The following is a 24,125-nucleotide window of genomic DNA, read 5'->3' on the forward strand; positions in this document are numbered from 1 at the left end:
CAATTATCTTGGAATACTTGCTCATAAAGAGAATACGAAATGAATATGGGCTTCTCGGAGTGAACGTGTTTCTCTTTTATGTGACAGGATGAAAGGTCTGAAAAGCAATCTTAACAGATTTAAAATTAAAGATATTTGCATATATTGTAATCAGGCGTAGTTCATTATCCATACAAATATTATCATATTTTTGAAGTGCAGGGATTTCTTCTGATTTTGTATTGATGAGAAGTGACACTCAGTCACTGTTATAGCTGTGCATCAAACCTGACTTTGTATATGGCATTTTGCCAACAGGCGACTTTTAGAAAGGATTGAGAAATATTGAAAGATGTTCTGTGTGCAGCTGAACAGATAAAACTAAGAGATACGGTAAATAAAAAAATAAATATAAATGAAGTCAAAAGAAGCTGATACAAAAGAATTCATGTTGTGAAAGATTTGTCTCACTGTTTGAACAATCGGTACTAAATAATAGAGTATTAGACGCAGATTCAATTGCTGTATATCACGTTGAATTGATTCCTGCGTTGATAAGCTCATAATGAGACTCTGAATTGCGACTTTTGGGGGGGAAATCCTTACATTTCACCTAAATTTCACATTCCAGTAGTCACTAAACACATTTAATATGCACAATACTGGATTAATTCACGTGTTAAAGCTTTTCAGTATTTCATAGATACTTTATAAAATATATTCTTTATAAAATACCAATCAAGACTGCAATTCCATATGACAAAGTATGATACCATATTACAAAGTATGGACTACTTTCTCTTGAGAACAAACCTAAAGCTGGCATAAAGCAGAGCTCTGCTATCAACATTTGTCAAAATCCCAACAGCCACAAGTTACAGCTGTAGGATTCTGGCATTGTTCTATGAAGTCTATTGAGGATCTCACAAGACCCTTCTTTGTAGTATTATGACGGCTCTTGGCAAATGAAGGACCAATAGGGAGTAAGATGGCGGCAGCCACAAGGGACAGCTTGAGGTGCATAAAACATAGCTTCTCCAGCACCACCTGACCTACACTTAAGGGTTAATATTATTATTATTTTCACACTTACCCTGACCCTAATGCTGTGAAGGAAAGGAGGACGTTCCACCAAACCCCTAATGAGTTTAAAAGCAATTTGAAGGACATTTTTCTTTCTATGTAGTTATATATTTGTTTATATTTATTGAATAGGTGCCAACAGTCCCGAAATTGTCAGGAAAGTTGCGTATTTTGGGCTACTGCCACCAACAAATATAGATACATGGGACGTCCGTCAGATTTCAAAATGCAGGAAGGGAGTGGGCATTAGGACCACGTATGGAATGTTTCCGCTGCCTCTGTGCTACCTCTCCAGAAAAAAAGGCACAGGTTAGTCCATTGCACCGCAAGCATGCTAGGTTGACTGACAGTTGTGTAGACCAGCTTCCCAGGGCTGCTCATGTGCAGAGAATTGCTGAAGCACTCGTATTAACTTGCAGTTACCTAAGTGCGTAATACTCTCCTCACTCCTACATCTTGGCTTCCAGAGACTGAGATCACTGTGTTAAGTCCGAGGAGGCAGGCCATGCTTGCTCAGACTTAACATAGCAATCACTGAACAGACTGGAGCAGCAATGATTCAGGCACCACTTCAGCTGGGGGTGGCTTTTAACAGGTAGAGTAGGCAAACAGGTGCTTACGCTGCCTAATTTAAAATCAGATTTGCCCATTAATACACTTGTCTTCACATACACAGACTCTCCACAAATACACCCCTGCATTCTCACAGATACACTAATATCCCCCTTGCATTCATACATTTTTAAATATTACAAACGTACCTTCAGTCAAAAACAAAATATTTGTCTCACGCATTTATGGTGAGTAAGGAACATATATACATATATATATATGCACGCATGGTTATCAACAAATGTATGCTTTTTACTTTTTCCCATACAGCAGATCAAGCGAATTTAACTGTCAGCATTCACATCTTGATTTATTGTGAGGTTTGTGCTTTTCGTAAAAAACAGTAGGCAGGTGAAGAATGTTCGAAAACCTTGTCTATAAATCATTAAGGCTAATTGATTTTTTTTTCGTTCACGGATTACATGCAGTAAATGGATAGACACAGAGTGCAAAATAATAACCACAATGATCGTTTAATTCTAGTTATCTGCAAGATACAGGGGATTAGATGCTTGTGATATCTTATTTTCTTTCATTATCACATAGTTTACTTGTCAAAGTCTCTAAAGTACATCTATTTAAGGCATATTCCATACCACTTAGTTTAATCATAATATCAAATAGTTAATTAATTGTAGCACAAAGTGAATAGTTGTCTGTTTTCCCAACACTACTGTGACCTTTTAATTGCTAGGAAAACATAATACTCAAAGGGATAAACAATGAAAAGATATAGACAGATGGGCGGTGGACTGATATTATATACCTCGGCTTTTTAACAGATACAACCTGCTCACCTTTGGACACTAAGTTACTGTGTGTGGATTGTGAGGTCATCATGTCATGTCATACATAGCAGAGTTTTGTCACTCTGAGTGTATTGTGATGTCATCATGTGATGTCATAAATAGGGGATTTTTCTACAATGTAAGTTTTAAAATTCAATTAGCAGTGAACAATGCCTCTACCTGCGCAAATGAGCCCTGACTATAGCAGAGCTGACAAGATCCCTGGTGATTGGCTGGAATAGCCTCCAGGTTAAGAGAGTATCCAGAGCCTCACCCATTTAAATTTTATAATCTGTTTAGCTTTTTTTTTTATCCCTAACACATTTGCTGAAGTTTCTAGATTTTATTTATTGATATTAAAAATTTAAATTACCAAGCAAAGTTAACACCGCCTCAAGGTACTAGTTTAGAACAGCTCTCGGGCAGCTGGTGGAGTTTTTTTCAGAGCTCAATTAGCTATGGTTCTTTGAATTTGAATAATTTAGTAAAAAAAATGAATAAGTTCAGCTCCTTTCAAAACAGAACCCTCATACTTTATAATATACTGTAAAACTACTAGATTAAAATTCTTTCCAGCATTTATGCTATTGCCTTACAGTTCTATACATTTCACCATTATCTACTTCATCATATAAAATACATTTGTCAATTTTTCATTCCTTATCCTTCCAAAGGTATACATGGTTCCTCTGATGTTTAACTACTGAAATATTAATGTGAATATTTTTTTAATGTGTTCTGTAAGAAAAAAAGATTTTACTCTTACTCACGCTGTCAAAATCGATTGTAGAGATTTGGATTTTAATCCCATGGGAAGATGTTAGGATACTAAAAATCAAATGCCCCAAGTCAGAATTACGACAGATAATCTGATTCCATCTGGGTGCATTTGGACTGCAAAATCTGGATATTGTTCACTAGATTTAAAGTGTTTCGATTTTGCAAAGCAGCATCTGAATTTGAAAGATTTAAACCTGTCTAGATGCAACTGAATGGTTGAAATCTGGGACTGAATGCTGAAAATCCCAATTCAGACCCAAATTTTATAAATACAAATTATTTGCTCACTGCCAGAATAGCATTCAGTGGGCATATAGTTACAAAAAAAGCCTTAAGCACAAGGGTTAAATATGTAAGCTCTCACTAGCCAAACTTCGCTCTTCACAAGCAGTTACCAATTTATTAGAAGAGAAAATCTACAGAAACAGAAGACTATTAAAAAAAAACTGTGCAATCTACAAAACTGTCATTGAAAACAATAAGTAGATACGAGAAAATGTATACATCACTATAAACAACACAAAAATTTAAAATGATTTCTACTTTAGTAGAGTTACCACCTGCTAAATTGGTAGATAGAACTGCTATAGCACACTTTTTAGATGCAATTTGCACTCCAAACAATTCCATCATATGTACCCCTCATTCTTCCTGATGTATGCTAGAGACAGTACTGAAAGGGATGTACTAGTGCAGATATGGTGGGACTCCCCCTTGTGACCCCTATTTAGGTGTGTCTGTATGTTTTAACTGCTGATGTCCATGCTTTATGTTGAAATCACTACTGACCCCTGGTTTGTTAAACAGGGAAATGGTGGTCCTCTGTTTCCCCAGATATTAAATCAATTTGTTAATTGATTTGCAAGGCAAAACGGTTGAGAATAGCTAGACATTTGTAATCTGCCACATACATTCCCTTACATATAAGCTACCTTATGTTTTTTCTTCACAAAGGCGAATATTTCCACATCAACTGATCATGCTTACCTAAAATGAGTATTGGTTCCCGTTTCTGGATTTGTACATAGCTCCAGGTAACATTCAAACAATCCTCTTGCTCTAGAGATTGGGAGTGGATGGATACCTACCTACCAAATATGATTGATGGCTCACTCAGAATAGCATGCCATGTTATTATAGGAACTGTTAGATCTACCTCTCTCAACAGCCCACCTTTATTTCTTACCTTTCTTCCCAAGGTTGGGTACACCAGAGAAATGATCACTTGCTCTGTGTTGAGTAAACACATGGCGTTAAGCCCATGCTCACAAATGCTTCAGTAGGGCCCTGAGCATGTGCTGCCTGGAATGGGGGATCCCTCTCATGTAATATGTAATTTTGCCTTGATATTCTCTTTATTGTTTATGGCTCAGTAATTACCACTTTGACATTTTATTGTATATGATGTATTCATAGGCATGCGCACGGGGTGTGCTGGGTGTGCCAGGTGTGCCTGGCCACACCCTATTCTAGGGTGCCCACGTGTCTCGGATTGCCCGGGACAGTCCCTTCATTCCGGTACAATGTAATGTTCCAGAATAAGCTGGGCCCCATATTAGTGAAGAGTGGGCCCACTGGCTTCCCCACTATGCCCACCTGTGGAGATGTGCGAGCGGCAAAGCGCTGCGAGAAAGTGAGGTCACATGTGATGACGTCACTTCCTCCCACCACTCTTTGCAGACGGCTGCGCGGGAGGATGAGAGAGGAGCTCCTGGGACCAAGTAAGCGCAGGAAATGAGGGAGGGGGTGAAATCTTTATCATGGACTCACTAGTACTACTAGTGATTCCATGATAAAGATTTCACCGACCTTCCTCTCAGTTAGTCAGTAGTGGGGTGGTGGACATGAAATGGGGGAATAGACATGAAATGGGGGGGAATGGGCATGAAATAGGGGGGAAATGTAATATGGGGGAATGGACATGAAATATGGGGGGAATGGACATGAAATATGGGGGAATATGAAATATGGGGGGAGTGGACGCTGAAACCCACGCTACGTCACTGTGTCCTGTGTAAAAAGGGGGTCCGGAAGGCGCAAGGAAGTGTCCCTGAATGGCATTTTCAAAATGTGGTCACCCTACCCTAGTCAAGCCAAAATTGAGGCTCCGTGCTTCACTGCTGCTATGTTATTTAAAAAAATGTGTGTATATATATATATAAAAACAAAAAAGTTATGGTGGGGAAAAAATTGTGATTGAAAACCTCTTCCACCTGAAGTCTGTGGATAGTCAATACAATGTTAAACAAACATTTACACACCAGTCAAGCCATAGGACTTGCTTTTCCCACAGAAATCACAAATTTGCAGTGATGTTACTACCGCAAAGGATTCTGGGTGGGCATATGCAGATTAGTTTAACAAAGAATCACATGTTTGCCTCATTCTATTTTAATCATGGATTCCTTTGAGTCTTGCTGAAAAGCTTTATGTGTGATGACTATGTCCTCTTTTTTTAAATTTTACAAAAAGTGCAGATTTCTATAGAAATGTACCCTTTTATAAAGTAACCTGGCTACACCCGTGTTGGCTGTTAGTCAGACAGCCAACAAATATAAAGAGATAAAGTGAGGAAAGACAGGAAGATATACACTCCTTCTCTCCACCAGCATTAAAAAGACCATATAGGACAGACTATCAAACATCACCAGCAACAACAGCAAGTCCTCCAACACAATCAGACTAGGCACCAGCAACTATCACTAATACCTGCTTACTCCAAGATGCAGTTTGTGTACTGGCACCTATATATAACATACTCCTAGCTTTGAGAGGTAAGAATCTGGGACTGGGTACGGTGCCAGGAAGAGGTGGGTCAGCCTGGCATGCATGCACTAGGCTAACTGCCAAGCCATTCGGGGTAATCCCATTCAGGGCAGCTCATGCTCAAAGCTCTTGTCTCTGTGAATGACCTGCCCTGAATTGGGCATGGCCTCAATATCCTGACAACACTCTGCACAGCAAAAGTGCAAGGCCCCCAACTGTGTTGATGTTGGTGGGACAGTCCCTATTGTGGGGTCATCTCCCACTGTCCTGATTTAGTTCCTGGTGTCCCACATCTGAGGACACCAGGGAACTGTCTTGGGCAGCACAGTGCAAGCACATAATTAGAAATACTTGCATTATCCTATAATTATTGTTCTGTATATTAGTGGCTAAGCTGGTAGGCTGCTTGTCAGTACGGTGTGCTTAACATCGCCTTTTCAGTAGATGGGTCCACTCATTGTGGGCATCACTAGGGACACTGGCAACGCCACCCCATGTCCCACATCCATATTTCCCAACAATGTTGTCCCCCTGCGCTGAATTTGCACATTTCCTTGGTGTCTAAAAGTGTTGAACACCAGAGAACCAACCTTGGAAGGTAGGACAGTCCACACATTTGGGACGGGCATTGCCTAACTGTGAATTGTTGGGAATGCAATCTGAATTCAAAGTCAATTTAAGCTATTGTTGAAATGGAAAAAAAAGTGTTGTTTTTTTCAGTTTGGTAATTGGAAAATAACTTTGCATTCTTGGTTATTAACACATTTGTAAAAAAAAAAAAAAAAAAATGTCCATTGTCAGCTTCTACCTAAAGTGAAAAATAGACATAGTCCCAGATTTTCTGGGTGCGAGTCGGTTCCTAAGCTCTTGTTTCCATACAACCTGCATCACAATATGCAGAATTATTTTCGCACAATCTGTATTACAGTGTGCCATCTTTGCTAGTTTTGAAGAAAATTTAACAATCAAAGCTAACCTATGCAGCCAACATTTTTGTGATCTCTATTTTTTATGCTTAGTCTTCATTAGAATGTGAAGTTTACAAAACCATTTGTATGTCAGGTTAGACGTCAGTCGATCAGTTCATTGTTTTCAGGAATTCCAGTGCCGTATTGACATTATTAAAACATATTTAAATCTTTATTCATAAAAAGCAAAATGTTTATTTAGTAAAAAGTCACATTTTTTTTTTAAGGGAAAAGTTTTTCTTATAGATTTGCTCTTTACTAGACGTGCAAAAATTAAGTCTGAAGCCTTGATCTGTCTGGGAACTAAATTGATTAATTGATTTGCTTGATTCGATGATTTGGGCTTTTAATTTGGACAAATCGATTTGGTTACCGTTGAAACAAATTTTTACATTACAAAATAGAACCAATGTATAAAAAGGTATCTACAGTGTTAAAACAATTTTAGTGTACAGCATCTCTTGTTTAACATCAGGTCATTTTCTTGAAGTCAGCCTGTAATTGCTTGCTGTTTTCTGGAATGCAATTGGCGAGGGTATCAGTCAACTATTGAATTGTGCACTTCAGTGATATAGATGCTTGTACATCCACCAATCACAAAGCAGCAGAAAGTGTGGGAAATGCTGCAGGAATGTTTTAAAAGTATCAGAGTTGATCCAGTATCTTTTATCTTGCAAACAGACTTGTTCGGAAATATTCCCAGCAAAACACAAATCTATTTTCCTTACAGACAGTAGGTGTGCAAAACCAAAAGGAAAAAGATCAAAATAGTCAAATTTCTGTTGAAGCAGAATGTATACCTGACTCTAATGTTTTAAAAACACTATCAAGCCCCCCTGCCCTTCCCTGTTCTCCCGTAGCCCCCTAGTCCCCTCCCCCCTAGTCCCCTCCCCCTCCCCAAATATAGCAAAATGTTACCTTTATTCCAGTCTGTTGGTGCTGGCTCTGCCCCTGATCTGCCTCATTGATTGACATTGTCAGAACTGATAATCTCAGCCAATCACAATGCTTTCTTATAGGAAAACATTGGATTGGCTGAGTGTAGCGTTACTTACCTTATCCGGGGGCCGGCCGCGGTCCTCTCTTCAAGCCGCGCGCGGTCCTGCGGCTGCACGAGCCGCGCGCGGCTCATCCGACTCGCCTAACAGGAAGACGGGCAGTGACCGCGAGATGCGGTCACGTGTCCCGCCTGCAGCTAAGAGCGCGCCGCGAGTCTCGGGCGCGCTCTTAAAGAGACAGTGGGAGCCTAAATTGCAAAAAGGCTCCCATTGGCTCCTGTCATGCCAATCACCCCATACACTTACCTGTTGGGGGTGTGGAAGTGACAGGAGCCAATCACATTAGTTTGAAGGCTACTTATACTCACCCTTTTCCCTTAGTTCTTTGCCCTATCGTGGTTTCTGCTACAGTTCCCTTTAGTGCTTGTTGTGTTCAGTTGTGTTTCTCCGTATTTGACCTTGGCTTTGTATTCTGACTTCGTTTTCGCTTTATCCTTGTCTGTACTGTTTGCCGGCTTGCTGATTCCTGTGTACCAGACCATGGCTAGTTCTCGTTTACGCTGTCTCTTTGTGCCCTTGACCTCGGATCGTTCCTGACTCTGTACTTCTCCTATTACGTCGAGTCCGGCCACTCTAAGGTCCGGTAGACGTATCTCTCCTCTGTGCTGTCTTCTGTTTGGCTGGATCCTGCGTGTAGGGGTATATACTCGTTACATTGAGATTGTTAATTCTGAAGATCTTAGCCAAGGTGGCAGGCCGGGGGCGTAGCCAAACAACGCCCTGCAAATCAGCGTCTCCTCATAGAGATATATTGAATCAATGCATTTCTGTGAGGAAAGTTCAGTGTCTCCATGCAGAGGGTGAAGACGATGAACGTCCCAAGAAGCACCACTAGTACCCAGCTGAGGAGTGGCCACTGGAGGTGTCCCTAGGCTTGAATGTAAACACTGGCTTTTCTCTGGTATAGACACCAGGGACATGTAATAGACACCAGAACAACTACATTAAGCTGTAGTTGTTCTGGTGACTATAGTGTCCCTTTAAATTGTGGCTATGGAGTTGCCGTTCTACAGCTTCCATAATTTCCTGCTAACCCCAGTAGGGTTATGCAGTTTTGCCCAAATTAGAGCTGTACCAGCCAGTCGAACATCTATATTTTAGCAAATCATAGGCATCTTCTATTTATATAGAAATGACAAACTGTATGAATAATTCTATCAAAGAATACATGATTTAATAAGCTAGAACTCAGAACAGTGTATAAGTTTTACAGAATGTGCACATTCACTAATCTATTCAGTTGTCTTTTCCGAACAAGGTATACGAGTTCAGCCACTGACTGCCATTTAAGAACCAAAGTACGTTAAATTAACTCAATAACACAGACTAAGCTACATTAATGATTGCCTACTGATGCTTGAAAATGTTAGGCATGCTTTTACTTAGGGAAATGATCTACCACAAATAGACAAAATCCAATTTCTTTAAATTAAACATGTTGAAAACGATAATGTTTTGGCAATCATTCCCTGCCAAAGAAAAGCACATTAATAAATGCTAACCTGTGCTTTCAGATATATATATTGCAAGTATTTTTTTTATTAAAATATTACAATAAAAGTAATATTTTTTTTTAAATTCTTATTTTTTAATTTTGGAAATGTCATACAGTTTTAGTAATTTTGTTTTTACTTGTGATTTTCCAACATTTTTTTTTTTAATTCTTTATTTTTGTTATGCAGAGTATAACAGTAGTACTTTCTTTGCCCCAACAGCAGGTGCAGTACTTCGGGTTCAACATGGTATTAACAAAGGTCGGGCAGTGAGATACAGCATATTTTATATTAAAAATAAAACACAAAATCAAACAGTGGGGGGGGGGGGAGGCTATCACCCTCTAGTTAACACAATGGGCATAGTGCACAAGCTGTGGGTGAGTAAGTGGTGGGGGGGGGGGGAGAACGAGGTGCAGCCCTTAAGTCAGCAAATAAGTCAGCTAATAATTCAGCTAATTGTTCAGCTAATAATTCAGCTATTAAGGGGGTTTACGTGTCAGCGTAAGTGTTATTAATCTAAAACCTTATGTAGATAACAGAACTAAAACATCAACATTGTAGATAAAACATAGCGTTAGACAGGCCTGGAGTAGAGAGGTAGTGTAATCTGGCCAGTCCCTCAGGTGGTATCTGCCGGTGTCGAAGTGGATCGTTTGGCAGCTGGTACAAAGGATCGGATCCTGGCTGGGTCCCAAGTGTGAGGTTGAGGCTCTCGAGTCTCCGGTGTCGAACCTGCCTGTATCATGGGCAGTCCCAGGCGTTGCAGAGTGTCATTTATTTCCGCGGCCTCTTGGACATTTAAGTTTCCTGCTTCTCGGGGTATCATCAGGCAGTTTGGGGAGCCCCATTTGTAGGGGATGTGGTGCCGAATCAGTTCTGTCGTTAGTGGTTTTAAAGATCTCCTCCACCCCAAAGTAGCTCTGGAAAGATCTGGGTAAAACGTGAGCTTGTGGCCTTCAAAGTCGTACGGTGCTTTGTTCCGTAGCGCTGCGAGTAGCGCTTGTCTGTCCGGCCCATTCTGGAACCGTATGATAACGTCTCCGTATATTTCAGTGGAGCGCGCTGTGGGTGTCGGTAGCCTGAAGCACCCGTCCAAGGCCATCAGTTTTGCTTGTTTGGCCGAAAAGAGGTGGGTAAGTAGCCTTCGTATGAGGTGTGGGAGTTCAGCAGAGCTTATCTGGGCTGGTATGCCCCTTATTTTAACATTTTTCCATCTCCTCCGATCCTCCATCAGTGCCATGCGGTTCTGGGTCGGGGCCTGCTCACGTCTCAGCTCACGGAACTCTTGTTCCACTTTATCTAAGCGGGTTGCATGTGCGGCCGTGGATATCTCGGTTTCTTGGAGGCGTCTCGACACTCCACTAATCTCCTCTTTGAAGGAGTTAATGTCGGCAGCCAGATTGCATCTGAGGTCGTCTAGGAGAGCCTTCAGTGTGCGCTCTGTCACCGGGGATTCTGCAGACCTTTTAGTCGGCATGTCCACTTTCTGTTTCCTGGCGTTGGTGGCCAGCTCCTCCAGGTCAGGGAGTGATGTTTCACTGGAGGAGTAGGATAGCTTGTCGGAGAAGGGCGCCATGACAGGCTTCATGGTTCCCTGAGGCCTCCTCAGAAGTTCCCCGATGTCGGCTGTTGTCGGGATTTTGTCCGCTTTATATTTTTTCGATTTTCTCCCCATCTTGGGTAGGTGAAGTCTTCTCGAGCAGTGCGCTGTTTTGGGCTGAAAAATAAGGTTTTAGGCTGTATTTTGCTGATTTTGTCAGGAGCTCTCTCTGGGTGCGTCTTGTCAGTGCGGTAGCTGGCTCTGCCCCCCCCCCCCCCCCCCCCCCCAACATTTGTAATAATATAGTCTATTTTTAATTATAATAAGCCTTCAAAATCTTAAATCAAGACCAGACTTGGAATATACATTTTCCATTGAAATATTTTTATGCCAGTCCTTTCTGTGCTAGTCCCTGCCCCAATGCAAGAAGTAATAATAGAATATGGCTTATACTTTACACATTTTCCTCACTGAGGCCACGTTTCCTGCTGCCCAAACCTCCTTTTGCTGATGTCATTCTCTCTTACTGGAGGAGGAGCGTGTCAAGGGGGACGACTGAAGGGAAGACAGGGGTGGCACTGAGGGCAGCCTCATTAGCATTCTGGCGCCAGCCTGTTGGCGTCAGATGCCAATTCTAAATTCTGTACAGGTGTTCAGTACAGAGTTGATCAAAAGGTGAACTTGAACAGTGCAGCAAGTTTTTGTTATATTTTAAACTACATGTAGTGCTGGGTACCCACGGCTCTAAGTGACATGAAACATCAATGGATCAGTGTGGAGGGGGGTATATATAGCGCTTCACAGGTACACTTAAGAGGTGCTAGGTGTAAAAGCAGTTGACAATTACTGGAATACTGTACTAAGCACTATTTCTAGTTCAACCCTAGTGTAAGAAGGACCCAAGCCCCCACACTACTCCACGTCAAGTGAGTTGATGTACAAACACTTCTGTAATTTTCTTACTGAATTACGTGTACAGTCTGAATATACAGAGAATAGAATATCTGCACCAAAACCATTGAATTCTAGGAGACTTTTCACAGACATAAGAACTGACCGTGCTTGGTCCGGCTATTGACAAACCCCAACTAAACGGACACATTAGCTCATTGACCTTCTCGCTTAGTCCACACCATTACTGGAGTGTAAAAGCTTACTTTTCTGGTGGTTATATATTCTGCCTAGGTCTGCGACATTTACATATAATACTGTAGACTAAATCTGTACTGCTAATTGTGCACTGTTTATCTTGTTTTGTTTAGTTGTTTTGTCTTTTTTGTTATACACAAAACAAAGTATTGTTGTTTTTATATAATGGAACTGTAACGCTGACTCGTATCTGTGTACATCCGCACTGTCTTAATTTCTCTTGTATGTATGAAATATACCAAAATAATAATTGACAAATAAAAAAGGTGAAATTAGCTGAGGGTTATGTCATCTCCTGAAATACTAAGCTGGAATATTAGTCAATGTCAAAAAGAGATCCTAAAATGTTATGAATGAGTCTGTTTCCTTATCTGCATTCTATGCTGTAGACTGCCTGATCATTAATGTCTGCAGAACCAAGGCTAGTAGTCATCAGTGTTCTACAAATAGTCACGATATATTTGCCGAACTATGGCACAGCTTAAGCATCCTTTCAATTTATCATCCTTGATTTTGCCTGATTATAAGTTTATATCTATTCATTTTACTTGTTTACTCACGTTATAACGACGAGATGTTTTATTCTTTGTTTTCCATTGTATGATATATTAGCAAATGAGTGACAAAGTGAGTCTAATGTATTAAATATCATGCCTTTAAAATGGAGGTGGCTTTGATAAAAAAAAAAAAAATATCTATATTACTAGATACTGAAATTGTCTATGATCTCTATCATTTCTTCACAATTTATGGTTTAGGGGGGAAAGAGCAATAGAGTATTAATAATAAACCAGCATAAAGGTGACTTTCATTCATGGAATTGCAATCAGTGATAGAATGTAGATGAATGGTTTCCTGCTTTTGTCTCCCAGACAGAATGAGGAATAAAGTACATCACAAGAAGGAGCAGATGATACCATGAAGAGACGTTCACAGTCCCTCTGTTGCCATCTGTTTAGTAAGTAAAGATTAACTCATTGACAGCATGCTTACTTGCATTCATCTTTTTACAGATCCAATCCAATGGGACTAGCTTGCACCTGGAAGTCCGTCCAGACGGCAATAACTGTTTGTGTGCCTTCACCACAAGTCCTCCTCAAAAGGAATCATAGCTGCGGTTTAAATTATTTTCTGAAATAAATGTAATTTCATTAATTTCATATGTGTTGTAGAATACTACAGGTGTAGTAATAGTTAGGGCTCCATTCTCATTAGATCTTTATGAGTTGGGCAGAGATAAACAATGAGTAAGTCTTGTGGTCACTTGGATTATCATAGATATGCTCTTAATTACTAAGACTTTTTTAAAATCATCACCGAGATTATTTTGGGTGTTTTGGAAATTACAAACATAGATTCTTCTGTTGAAAGTGCTGTTGTCATGAAAGATCCACTATAGGAAATGATGTTGTCTTGGAAAAATGCTGCCTGCTATGACTTGCATCTAATATTCAACCTAATATTTGCTATCTGGCACTGAAGTGTTTCACAATTTGTTAAAGTTAATTTGGCTGCTGCATTATAAGTCACATTATTTTTGGGCCAAATTTGGCTAAATTAAAGGAACACAATACAACTTGTATTTCTAACGCTATAATGTTCCCATAATTATTTAGGCATTCTTTCTCCTATGAGGGTTTAAAAGGCATGTATTGCTTATCTTTCATTCCCTGGTCTTGCTGTGGCTGCTCTGACTGAGATCATCAAGATTGATGACCTCAGCCAATCCAATGCTTTCCCATAGGGAAACAATTGGCGATTAGTGCGCATGCACAGCAAATCGCCACACTGCGTCAATCCATTGCTCTGTAGGAGCATCATTTGATTGAGAACCACATCTAAATCGGTTCTCACAGGGGAAGCTCTTCAGTGACTGTCACTAGAGTTATGTTTTACCCTGCAATGGAGCTATGTTAGTTTCTACAATACTGCAATGTTTGAGAATGCAGGGATAAAACCCAAGAGCCACTTGACCCAGGTCACTTCCTTTGGGTGCTTTTAGTGGTCCTTTAAATATTAAAGCATTTTAAACATCAGTTATGTCAGGTTTTTTTTACTAAAGAATGAATTGTGGTCAAGTGAATCTGAAATGTCTGTTCTACATTTTATCTCCTATTTTGTTAGTGACGAGGCAATTGATTACCGTGGGCACACAATTATCAATGGTATTTATTCTTAACTGGGTTGTTCACTAAAATGTGAATTTCAGGAATTCAAGGTGAAAGCAAGTGAATTCCAATGTTTAGACTAAATTACCTGGACTGAAAGCATTGCTGGGTTTGAGAAATTTCTATTTGGGGTATTTTGGGCTGAGATTTGAAATTCCCTTTCGGTTACTGACAGCAGTACTCACGTTAGTAATAAATCCTGAAGGAGTAAACCGTGTCTGTCAGGTTTTATCTGTTGCCAGCCGTAGAAATAGTGATCAGGTCACAACTTATTCGTCCGCTTTACTGCTCCACTGCCATCAGACTGAAAAAGTGACAAAATGGAATATGTTCCCTGTAATCGAAAGTTTATTCTTTGGTCACTTTGAAAGTTTGGAGATATAAGCACTCTTCACTATGTAAATTATATGTCTCTTAATGACTATATTTCTTTATAAACACATCAGCTTTTTTATGATGTTTCATTTATATATCTCTTAAAAAAAGGAGATTGAATTCCATGGTTGCAGGGACATATCAGACATATGTAATTTTTATTTAAAGTAACACTATAGCATTAGGAATACAAACGTGCACTCCTAATACTATAGTGCCCTGTTGGCAATTTACATTACCAGCTCCCACCTGTAGAAAGAATAAAATGTATTTTACTTACCTTTTCTCCCTCGCAGTGCGAGTTTCCACAGCTAACCCCACCTCCTTGGCTGAGATCATCAAGATCAATGATTTCAGCCAATCCAATTATTTTCCATAAGATACTATTGGAAGGCTAGTGCAGCAAAACTGTGCTGCACCAATCAGATTGTCTCCATGAAACTATCTAATAGAAAGCAAAGTTTTATTCTGCTATTTCATTGGAAGCGCCTATAGCATCTGTCTGAGTGACAGCCACTAAAGGTATTTAAGCCTTGATATGAAAACATTGCCGTTCTGAATCATGGCTAACAATAAAAATGTAAACTTCGAGAAAGCCTTGTTCCCCATAAACCACAGATTATGTGATAAGCTTAACATAGTTATATAGTTACATATTTACTTAGCTTAAAAGAGATATGCGTCCATCAAGTTCAGCCATTCTTACATTTGTTTCTGCTGTTGATCCAAAAGAAGGCAAAAAACCCAGTCTGAAGTGCTTCCAATTTTGTAACAAGCTAGGAAAAATATCCTTCTTGACCCCAGAATGGCAGTCAGATATCTACTTGGATCAAGAAGTCATTAAACCACTAATTAAAAATTATATTCCTGTATATTATGTTTTTGCAAGTATCAATCCAATTGCTGTTTAACACCTGTATAGACCCTGGTAAAACCACCTCTTCACGCAGAGAATTCCACATTCTCATTGTATTTACTGCAAAAACCCTTCCCTTTGCCTTAGACTAAATATCCTTTCTTCCAGTCTAAATGTTTGTCTTTGTGTCCTATGTATAGTTCTGTTTATTAAAAGATTTCCAGACAATGTGTCAGGCTCCTATCCTGACAACCAAGGTATTGTTTTATTTTTTTGCTGCAATACCTGTTTCTCACCTCTAGTAGCCTCCCTAGCCACTAGTCAATCCTCAGTTACTCTCACCTGCCTCATATGATCTTCCAAGTCTGCTATAAAAGGCCACATCCAACTCTTCACATGGCCTTGACATTGAAGTCAGTGTTCTGACATGGAACTTCTGATCCTGACTCCTGAAAACATCCTGTATCCTGGCTCCTGAAAACATCCTGTATCCTGGCTCCTGAAAACCTCCTGATCCTCTATTGTTTATTTTGTAGCCCACCTCTGCATTTTTTCTAGTGCTATGATATCCTTCTTTTGAACAGGTGCCCAAAATTGCACAGCATTTTCCAAATCCTTCTCATGTGTTATCACTAAGTCACTACCATTAAGGGTGTAAGTTGCTTGTGCATTCTTTACCCTGAAGTGCCTAACTTTGCATTTTTCTACATCAAATTCAATTTGCCATTTGAGTGCCCAGTCCTCCAATCTATCTAAATCCCTCTGCAGCAAAGTGATGTATTGCTCACATTGTATTCAGGGATGTATTTACCACAAGGCAAACAAGGCATTTGCCTAGGGCTGCACTTTCAGGGGGGCGCCAAAAAACGCCACCCGAGCTCCCAAACAAATGCCTTGTTTGCCTCATGTCCTGGGGCTTTCTATTTTAGGCCCTCACGAGGACCCCCGAGGTGTTAAACTTCTAATATTCTAGCCAGGCAGCAAGGAAGCACTGTCCTCCACTCTTCTTGCTCTCTCACGCTCTGTGACTCTGAATGAGTGTAGCTGTCAGTGCATGTGTAGTTGTCAGTGTGTGTCTGTGAGTGAGTGAAAGTGTGTGTCTGTCAGAGTGTGTCAAATCAGTGAGGATGGATATGTCTGTGAGTATTTATGTGTATCTGAGAGTGTGTGTCTGTCAATGAGAGTGTGTGTTGGTTAAACAGTGTGTGTGTGTACCAATGACTGTATGTGTGCCAATGACAGTGTATCTGCAATTGAGTGTATGTCAGTGCATGTATCAATGAGGGCCTGTGTCTATCAGTCAAAAAAGTGGCCTTGACACGAATTGGGGGGGGGGGGGGCAAATTAAGATTGTATTACTGATTGTATTACTTTACAAAGTTTTGTGTCATCTGCAAACACTGAAACATGGTTTTAATGCCTATTTCAAGATTGTTTATAAATATTTTTAATAGACGCGGACCCAGAACAGAACCCTAAAGGACACCACTTACCACTTTTGTCAAGCTTGATAATTTACCATTAATGATAACTCTCTATACTATCTTTAAGCCAATATTCTACCCAAGAACAAGAATTTTCATCTAGACAAATTTATTTTAGTTTGCACACTTACCTATTGTGAGGAACCATATCATATGCCTATACAAAGTTTAAAGGAACTATTATTTGAAGAGTCATTGCATATTTTTCAAAGACCTCTCACTCATTGCCGGCATTCTTTCAATTGAAGCCACCACCCAATGCTGGGCAATAGCTGCCCAGTCATTAGTCTTTTCTTTTATTTAGAAGACATGGCCTCACTCACTGCATGGCAAGCAGGAGCATAAAGGCGGTATAAAACATTGTACTAATGTTGTAGCTTGTACTAATGTATGCGGCACTTGCAGCCAGCAGGCAAATAGTTCATCCCGAATCCTGAAGCAACTCAAATTTCTCTGCCATTGGCCATTTTGTTTGCTTTGGGATTAGAACATGCGGCTCAATAGCCAATCTGCCCAATCTGCCCAAATTTGCATATTCTTCTGAAATCAAATCTACCAAAACCCTTTTCTCTGATCCTCCATATTTTGGGTTCAGCTTTTGGTCAATGAAGCCACCAGGAGTTTCTGTACTGTGCTGTAATGCGTACTCCTAGTAGAAAACAAGGATCTACGGAAGATCAAATGGAACTTCTTGGACATGTGTAGTGAGATACCGTAGGCATGTTGTGTTGCACATGACAAGAGAAGATGCCTTCTTTACATCAGCTCTTGTAAGTGACGCTATTGGGAAAAAACTAGATCGGCAAGCCATTTAATATTTAGAAACAGCATTATTAGATTTATAATATCTTATGTTTCCTGGGAAAACCAACCATTAGCTTTGCCTATGATTTATTAATACGTAACATGGACTATTATAGTTTGAATATACTGCAGATTGTAATGGCTACATGTCCTTTGTGAGATAAATGAACTAGTAGATTATTTGGGAACTGCTTTGTTTACATGGTATGTTTGGAGTATATGATACATTATATTCGGTCACAACTTTCTATGTACTTCACAATTGTGCTTCAATGCGTTATTGTGTTTAACTTGTAGTGCTTTGTGAATATCTATCTAGATGTTATATGTGTGCTCCATAGTGGTTGTCATATATTCTGCTTTATTTAGAGCACACCTGTGCTAGGCATGGCCTATATTCTCAGCAGACATGTCTGGTATTTAGGATAATATATTTTTATCATTACGAGTTACTAGTCAAACTTTTTTCCTGGAATACACATAATGATCTCATTCGAGCCTATCTGGTATTGAATGTGTGAATTATTGAGGAATTTATTATATGCCTTTGTCATTGAGAAACTATCAGTCGTATTTACTAAATTGAGAATTCAAAGTAAATTCAAAGTGAATTTTAAATTTAAGGCCAGAGTACCAAAGTGAAAACATAGATGACAGAAAATGTAATCATTGATCTTACATTCCAAATTTACTTTAGTAAAAAAAAAAAACAGTATATGTAACATGCACTATAACCTCTTCAAGTACAATTTCAGTCTGTTAGAAAAACGTTTCAAATTATTAATCTACAGAAGTTCCCCAAGTCTATGGGAGTTTTTGTAGATAAATCCTTTGAAACATTTTTTTAAATGATCACACTTTGTGATCATTTGAAAAATCTTATCCCCCCAAAAAATTAAATTAAGGCCTAAAGTCCATAAACAAGAGAATCATACAGTAAAGACTGTATGTACTAGCAATTAGCCCTAAATTATTTGGAGAAATTCTGACCATATACTAGTGATGTGCATTGGCAAAACATTTGGATTGGAAACTCGGGTAAGTAAAAAAATGTGTCTGCCTCGGAAATTTAGACAAATGGTGTTCGGTTCGGCATTTCCGAACTACCAAACTTCGGCAATTTGGAACTTCGGCAATTCGGAACTTCGTAAGCATCAGAATGTCCGAATTGCATGAAACAATTGCACATGTCTGTAAGTGGTTGTGGGGACAGTCTGGGCACTGGGAGCCCTTTAGATGTGTTATTGGTTGTGGTTTCTCTCTTGTTTTGCCACTTTTCAGAAATCCGAAGCACTTCTGAACTTCGGCAATTTGGTTTGGTTCGACTCGGCACTTCCGAGCTACCGAACTTTGGCACTTCGGACATTCATAAGCATCTGAATGTCCGAATTGCATAAAATTCATCCAAATGTATTTTCGGAATGAAACGAATTGCACATGCCTACCACATACTATAATTTAATTCACCAAAATCATGGCAAGCAGCACTCTTACATCTTTAAAATTTTCCAAAAAGAAACAGAAAGGTGAACACATTCCCACCAACATTGCACAATACTTTTTCGGGACAGTTCCCTGGTATCCCCAGAAGTAAGACACCACAGAATAAAATTGGGACATTGCCCAAAAATCCAGACCATCCAGCTGAAATCTGAACTGTTCTGGGACATGGGAACAGGGGCCCTTAGGATATCCTACTAGTCATCAAACTGTTGAGCCCAGCCCTGTCATCTTCTATAATAAAGCTGAATCAAATTAATTTCTCTCTTCCACTGTGACACTGTGATGGTATAGCCCTCTCAATTCCTACTCCATGAGTGGTAAGTGTGATCTACTGTAATAAAGTTTGGGCCCCACTGTTTACGCACTCTGTCCACTGTCTCCTGGCTGGAAAGATTGGTACATATTAATAGTTCATGTTTCTATAGTACAATAGAGCATTGACACATAGCATGTGTAAATGCTTTGATCTAAATCTTTACTTACTGACTATGCATCATTTCTTCAATTAAAAGCAAAGATTTTAAATATGACATTTTAGTGCCAGTTGCTGATTCATTAAAGAGACACAATAGTCACCAAAACAACTTTAGCTTAATGAAGCAGTTTTTATAAATAGATCATGATCCTGCAGTCTCACTGCTCAATTCTCTGTAATTTAGGAGCTAAATCCCTTTTGTTTGTCCTTGCAGCCCTAGCCACATCTGCCCTGGCTGTGACTCACATACCATGCATGGGGGAAAAAAAATGGTTTCACTTTCAATTAGATATAACTTACTTTAAAAGTTCTTATTGCCTGCGCTCTAAAGTGAACTTTAACCATATAAAGAATGCTTCTGTGGGGTCTAGCAAGTTATCAACAGTGCAGGGGATAATACATTTTAAATTAAATAGAAAAAGAAGGAAGTATAAACGTTAGCTGACTTTTTACAGGAAGTGTTTATGGAAGGCTGTGCAAGTCACATGCAGGGAGGTGTGACTAGGGTTCATAAGCAAAGGGATTTAACTCCTAAATGGCAGATAATTGAGCAGTGACACTGTAGGGAAATGAGTTATACATCAAAATTGCTTCAAGAAGCTAAAGTTGTTTTGGTGACTATAGTGTCTCTTTAATACTCCAATATCTGTCATTGCTTGTTTCAAAAAGCAAAAGAGCAGCCATAAACATTAGACATTTACCTACACAGACTTATTATTATTATTACTGCATTTGTGATTGCGTGTTTGCTTATTATGTAGATTGCTTGGTTTCAGTCCTGGTGTTATGTAATATTTGAAGAAAAAAACAACCATATCTTTTTGACTGGACAGTCTGCTTCTTGTATTTCATTGTAATGTGTAACCATTTGTGCTTTTCACAAAGGAAAAACGCTATTGGCATGCATGACAATGTTTGCTGGAAAATAACCACCTTTGCGAGGAACAATTTCATACTTTCCATTTGGAAAAATATTCACAACTCATGCCAGTTAGTATTGGTTTCCAACCCAGAAAATGTCACATTGAATTAAAATGAGCTGTTTTTAAATAAACACACCCGTTTATCAGTGGAGGTACTATCATTTCACCTATAGCAGAATTTTATGTAAATATTTGTTTTGTCAAAATCCATATCTGTTCGTTGTATCTATTGTAGTGACAGTAATTTGGTTACTGTTGTACCATATTTGCATACTTCTGGTGTAGACTGATCTATCCTAAAACTGGAATGTATTGCATACATTGTCTCAACACAAGCAGGAATTCATATGCAAGCTTCTCAAGGAAGTGCTATCCTATGCACTGTAGGAGCATAGTGGAAGACAGTCTACCAGACAGCTCACAGCAGGCAGTGATAACACGCCCTGTCTGCTCTCGAATTTAAATTAAGAAATGCTCATATTCAGTCTTGCAAGAATAGCACTTCATCTGGAGAGATGCCATTCGTTACCTTTGTAGATCAAACAAAGACAGTTTTTGTTTGCTTATTTTTTTTTTTCATTTTTCTCTCTCAAGAAGCCAAATTTATGTAGTGAAAATGTTTTATATCTACTGATAAAAAGAGTTGTGTTAAATATTAATGGTGTATCCTATAGCACATTTCAGATGTTTTCAACAGTGCTGGAAATACATTGTGGCTGGGAATAAAAAATAAAATAAATGTAAAAAAAGCTTTTTTTTTTCTTTTTTTTTTTAAGAATTCTTTATTTTTGCGTTTTTTTATAAAGTAACAGTTTTACAGAAATATAAAAAGGTGGGTTAGTGCACGGTTTGTATATCAAGGATTACAGCATTCTGTTAAGTATAGATTTTGTCACACGTAGACATATAGTTTCAACAGTAGGGCGGTGGGCTCCCCTTTGGGGGTTTGGTTTTGGGTCTGTGCTGCTCATGGCCGTAGTGGACCCTTGTGGTAGTGCCATCTAGGTTATCAGAGGCCCGTCTGCGATAATGTTGTAGTAGCTGCCTATCTAGTGTGGTTGTATTGGTTGTGGTCCAGTGGGTGATCACCGTTGGGCAGAAGTATAGTCCTTTGTGGGTTTGCCCTTCTTTGTGTACCCATTAGGGTTTTAACCACCCGCAATGGGCTTGTGGCATTCCTCCCCCTGGGGGCCCTGTTTGCCCTGGTTGGTACGTCTTACGTGTGGTTGTAGTCTTTATCTTGAGTGTGCTGTGCGGGGGTTGTTCGGGTTAGTTGGTAGGTAGGCATAGAGTGGGAGAGAAGATCAAAGGAAGGAAGATCAGAGGAAAAGAAAGGTGGGTCGGGTATCAGGGGTCGCCGCCGCACGCGGCCCCAGCCAGGTGATCGAGGAAGGGGGGTAGGGTGGGGTTAAGGGGAGCCATGTCGGGTATACATTCCTCCGTTGGTCCGTATCTAGTCTGCCCCTCGCCCTTTTTCTTTATTGTGTTTTCCCCCTGAGTATAATGGTGTCGTTACCATGGTAGGGAGGTATTTTCATCCAGGCAGTGGTCCCACATTTTGTGGAAGTGTTTGGGTGTGTCTAGGAGTTGTGATGTAAGTTTGTCCATGTGTATGCTGTCCTGTATTTTTTTGGTGATGGCTGCTTGTGTTGGGATGCGGGTTGTGGACCAGACTTCTGCAATCGCCCTGCGTGTTGCCAGGGCAATGTGGGCGCCCAGTTTGTTCTCTGCTCTGGTGTGGGACTCAATGGGTTTTGAAAGCAAGAGAGTCCAGGGGTCCAAAGGGTAAGGTTTGTTCAGGAGTTTTGTTATCAGTGTAGTGACGCTGATCCATAAGGGTTTCAGTTAAGGACAGTTCCACCAGCAGTGGAGGAACGTTCCAGTTTCCCTGCACATTTTCCAGCATGAGCTGGAGGCGGATATGTGGATGATGGCTAAGCGTTGGGGCGTAAGGTACCAGTGGAACAGCATCTTGTATGCCTGCTTTACGTGCGTTACGCAGATCGATAGCGATGCCGTGGCCTCCCATATGTCAGCCCAGTTGGAGTTGTCTTCTGGAGTTCCCAGGTCTTTTTCCCATGCAGCAATGTATTTGAGTGCTATCTGGGTAGGGTAGGTTGCTAGAGTTGTGTAAAGGTCGGAGATTTTACCTTTTCTGGTCGGGTAATCTGCAGACTCTAGTTCGAATTAAGTGAGTGGGGCTGTGCCAGTTTGTTGTATGATCGTGGTTGACACGAAGCTGCGTATATCTGAATGTATCTAAAATGATCAAAGGTCGCCAGGGTGGCCACGTCTTTGATGTCAGTGTATTTGAAGACGCCGTTGTTTTGATACAGGTGGCCGAGTCTAACTATATCTCGTTGCTCAAAGCTTATGAAGTGTGCAGAGGTGAGACCTTGTGGGAACAATTTGTTCCTCCAGATCGGGGTCATGGGGGATAGAAAAGACGAGAGCTTAAATTTATCTCGCAGTTTGTCCCATAGGTCCAGGGAATGTGTAATGGCAGGGGTCGTTAGAGGGGGTAAGGGTCGGTGTGGCTTGGGGACCCATATGTATAGGGATGGGTGGTCCCATCCAAATATTGTGTGTTCGAGGTCGACCCATCATTTAGTTTGCGGGGTGAATGCCAATGTTGGATCTGGGCTAAGTGTGCTGCTGAGTGGAAGTGAAAAAAATGTGGTAGTCCCAAGCCGCCATATTTTTTTGGGACGTAAAGGGTATTTCTGCTAACTCGGGGTTGTAATAAATGCTTTATATATGATAAAACATGAAATCCAGTGGTTTTATTCGGAACAAGGTTTTACATGCTTAAATTTAAATTTCTTTCTTTTTTCTTTTTTAAATTGTCATTGATTCTCTGCTGGAAAATATCTTGAAACACTGAAACATGTTGATTGCATATTTATTTAAACCATTTGTCATCGAACCTTCAGAACAAACAATGAAATATATTGTCAGATTTTCTTTTCAAGATTGTAGGACTAAAGGAAAATGACGACCTAATAGCTTTCTGTAGGAATCAGATACAGGTGGATACAAATGCATAGTTTAGAATAAAGGTAACAAATGACAGTCAAGTGTTTGAATATCCCCATACAATCAATAATCTCGAAGTGGATTCTGTATAATATACCACACCGGCATTAACAAGAAAAGGTTTATTCAACGTTTAAGGATGGGAAAAGCCACAGATGAGATTATTCTATAAATTGTCAATTGTAGGGAATTTAAAGTGAATTCTAACTGAGTTTCAAATTTTAGTTCAAAATAATCAAATTGAATACCTACACATCTTGGAACTAGACTACTAGACTTGTA

General features: G+C 39.8%; 1 protein-coding gene across 2 annotated transcripts in view; it reads left to right on the forward strand.

The window, feature by feature from the left end:
- Positions 1-24,125, forward strand: part of TMEM108 (transmembrane protein 108) — a 240,388-nt gene that overhangs the window by 93,297 nt on the left and 122,966 nt on the right. Inside the window, exon 3 of one of the 2 annotated variants that reach the window (XM_063450666.1) lies at positions 13,092-13,177. In XM_063450666.1, the coding sequence (XP_063306736.1) occupies positions 13,138-13,177 (40 nt within the window). In that variant the 5' untranslated portion in view covers positions 13,092-13,137. The remainder of the gene's footprint in view (positions 1-13,091; positions 13,178-24,125) is intronic. The other variant, XM_063450668.1, reaches the window with a different exon arrangement.

The sequence above is a fragment of the Pelobates fuscus genome, chromosome 4 (genome assembly GCF_036172605.1).
Source record: "Pelobates fuscus isolate aPelFus1 chromosome 4, aPelFus1.pri, whole genome shotgun sequence".
NCBI lineage: Eukaryota > Metazoa > Chordata > Amphibia > Anura > Pelobatidae > Pelobates > Pelobates fuscus.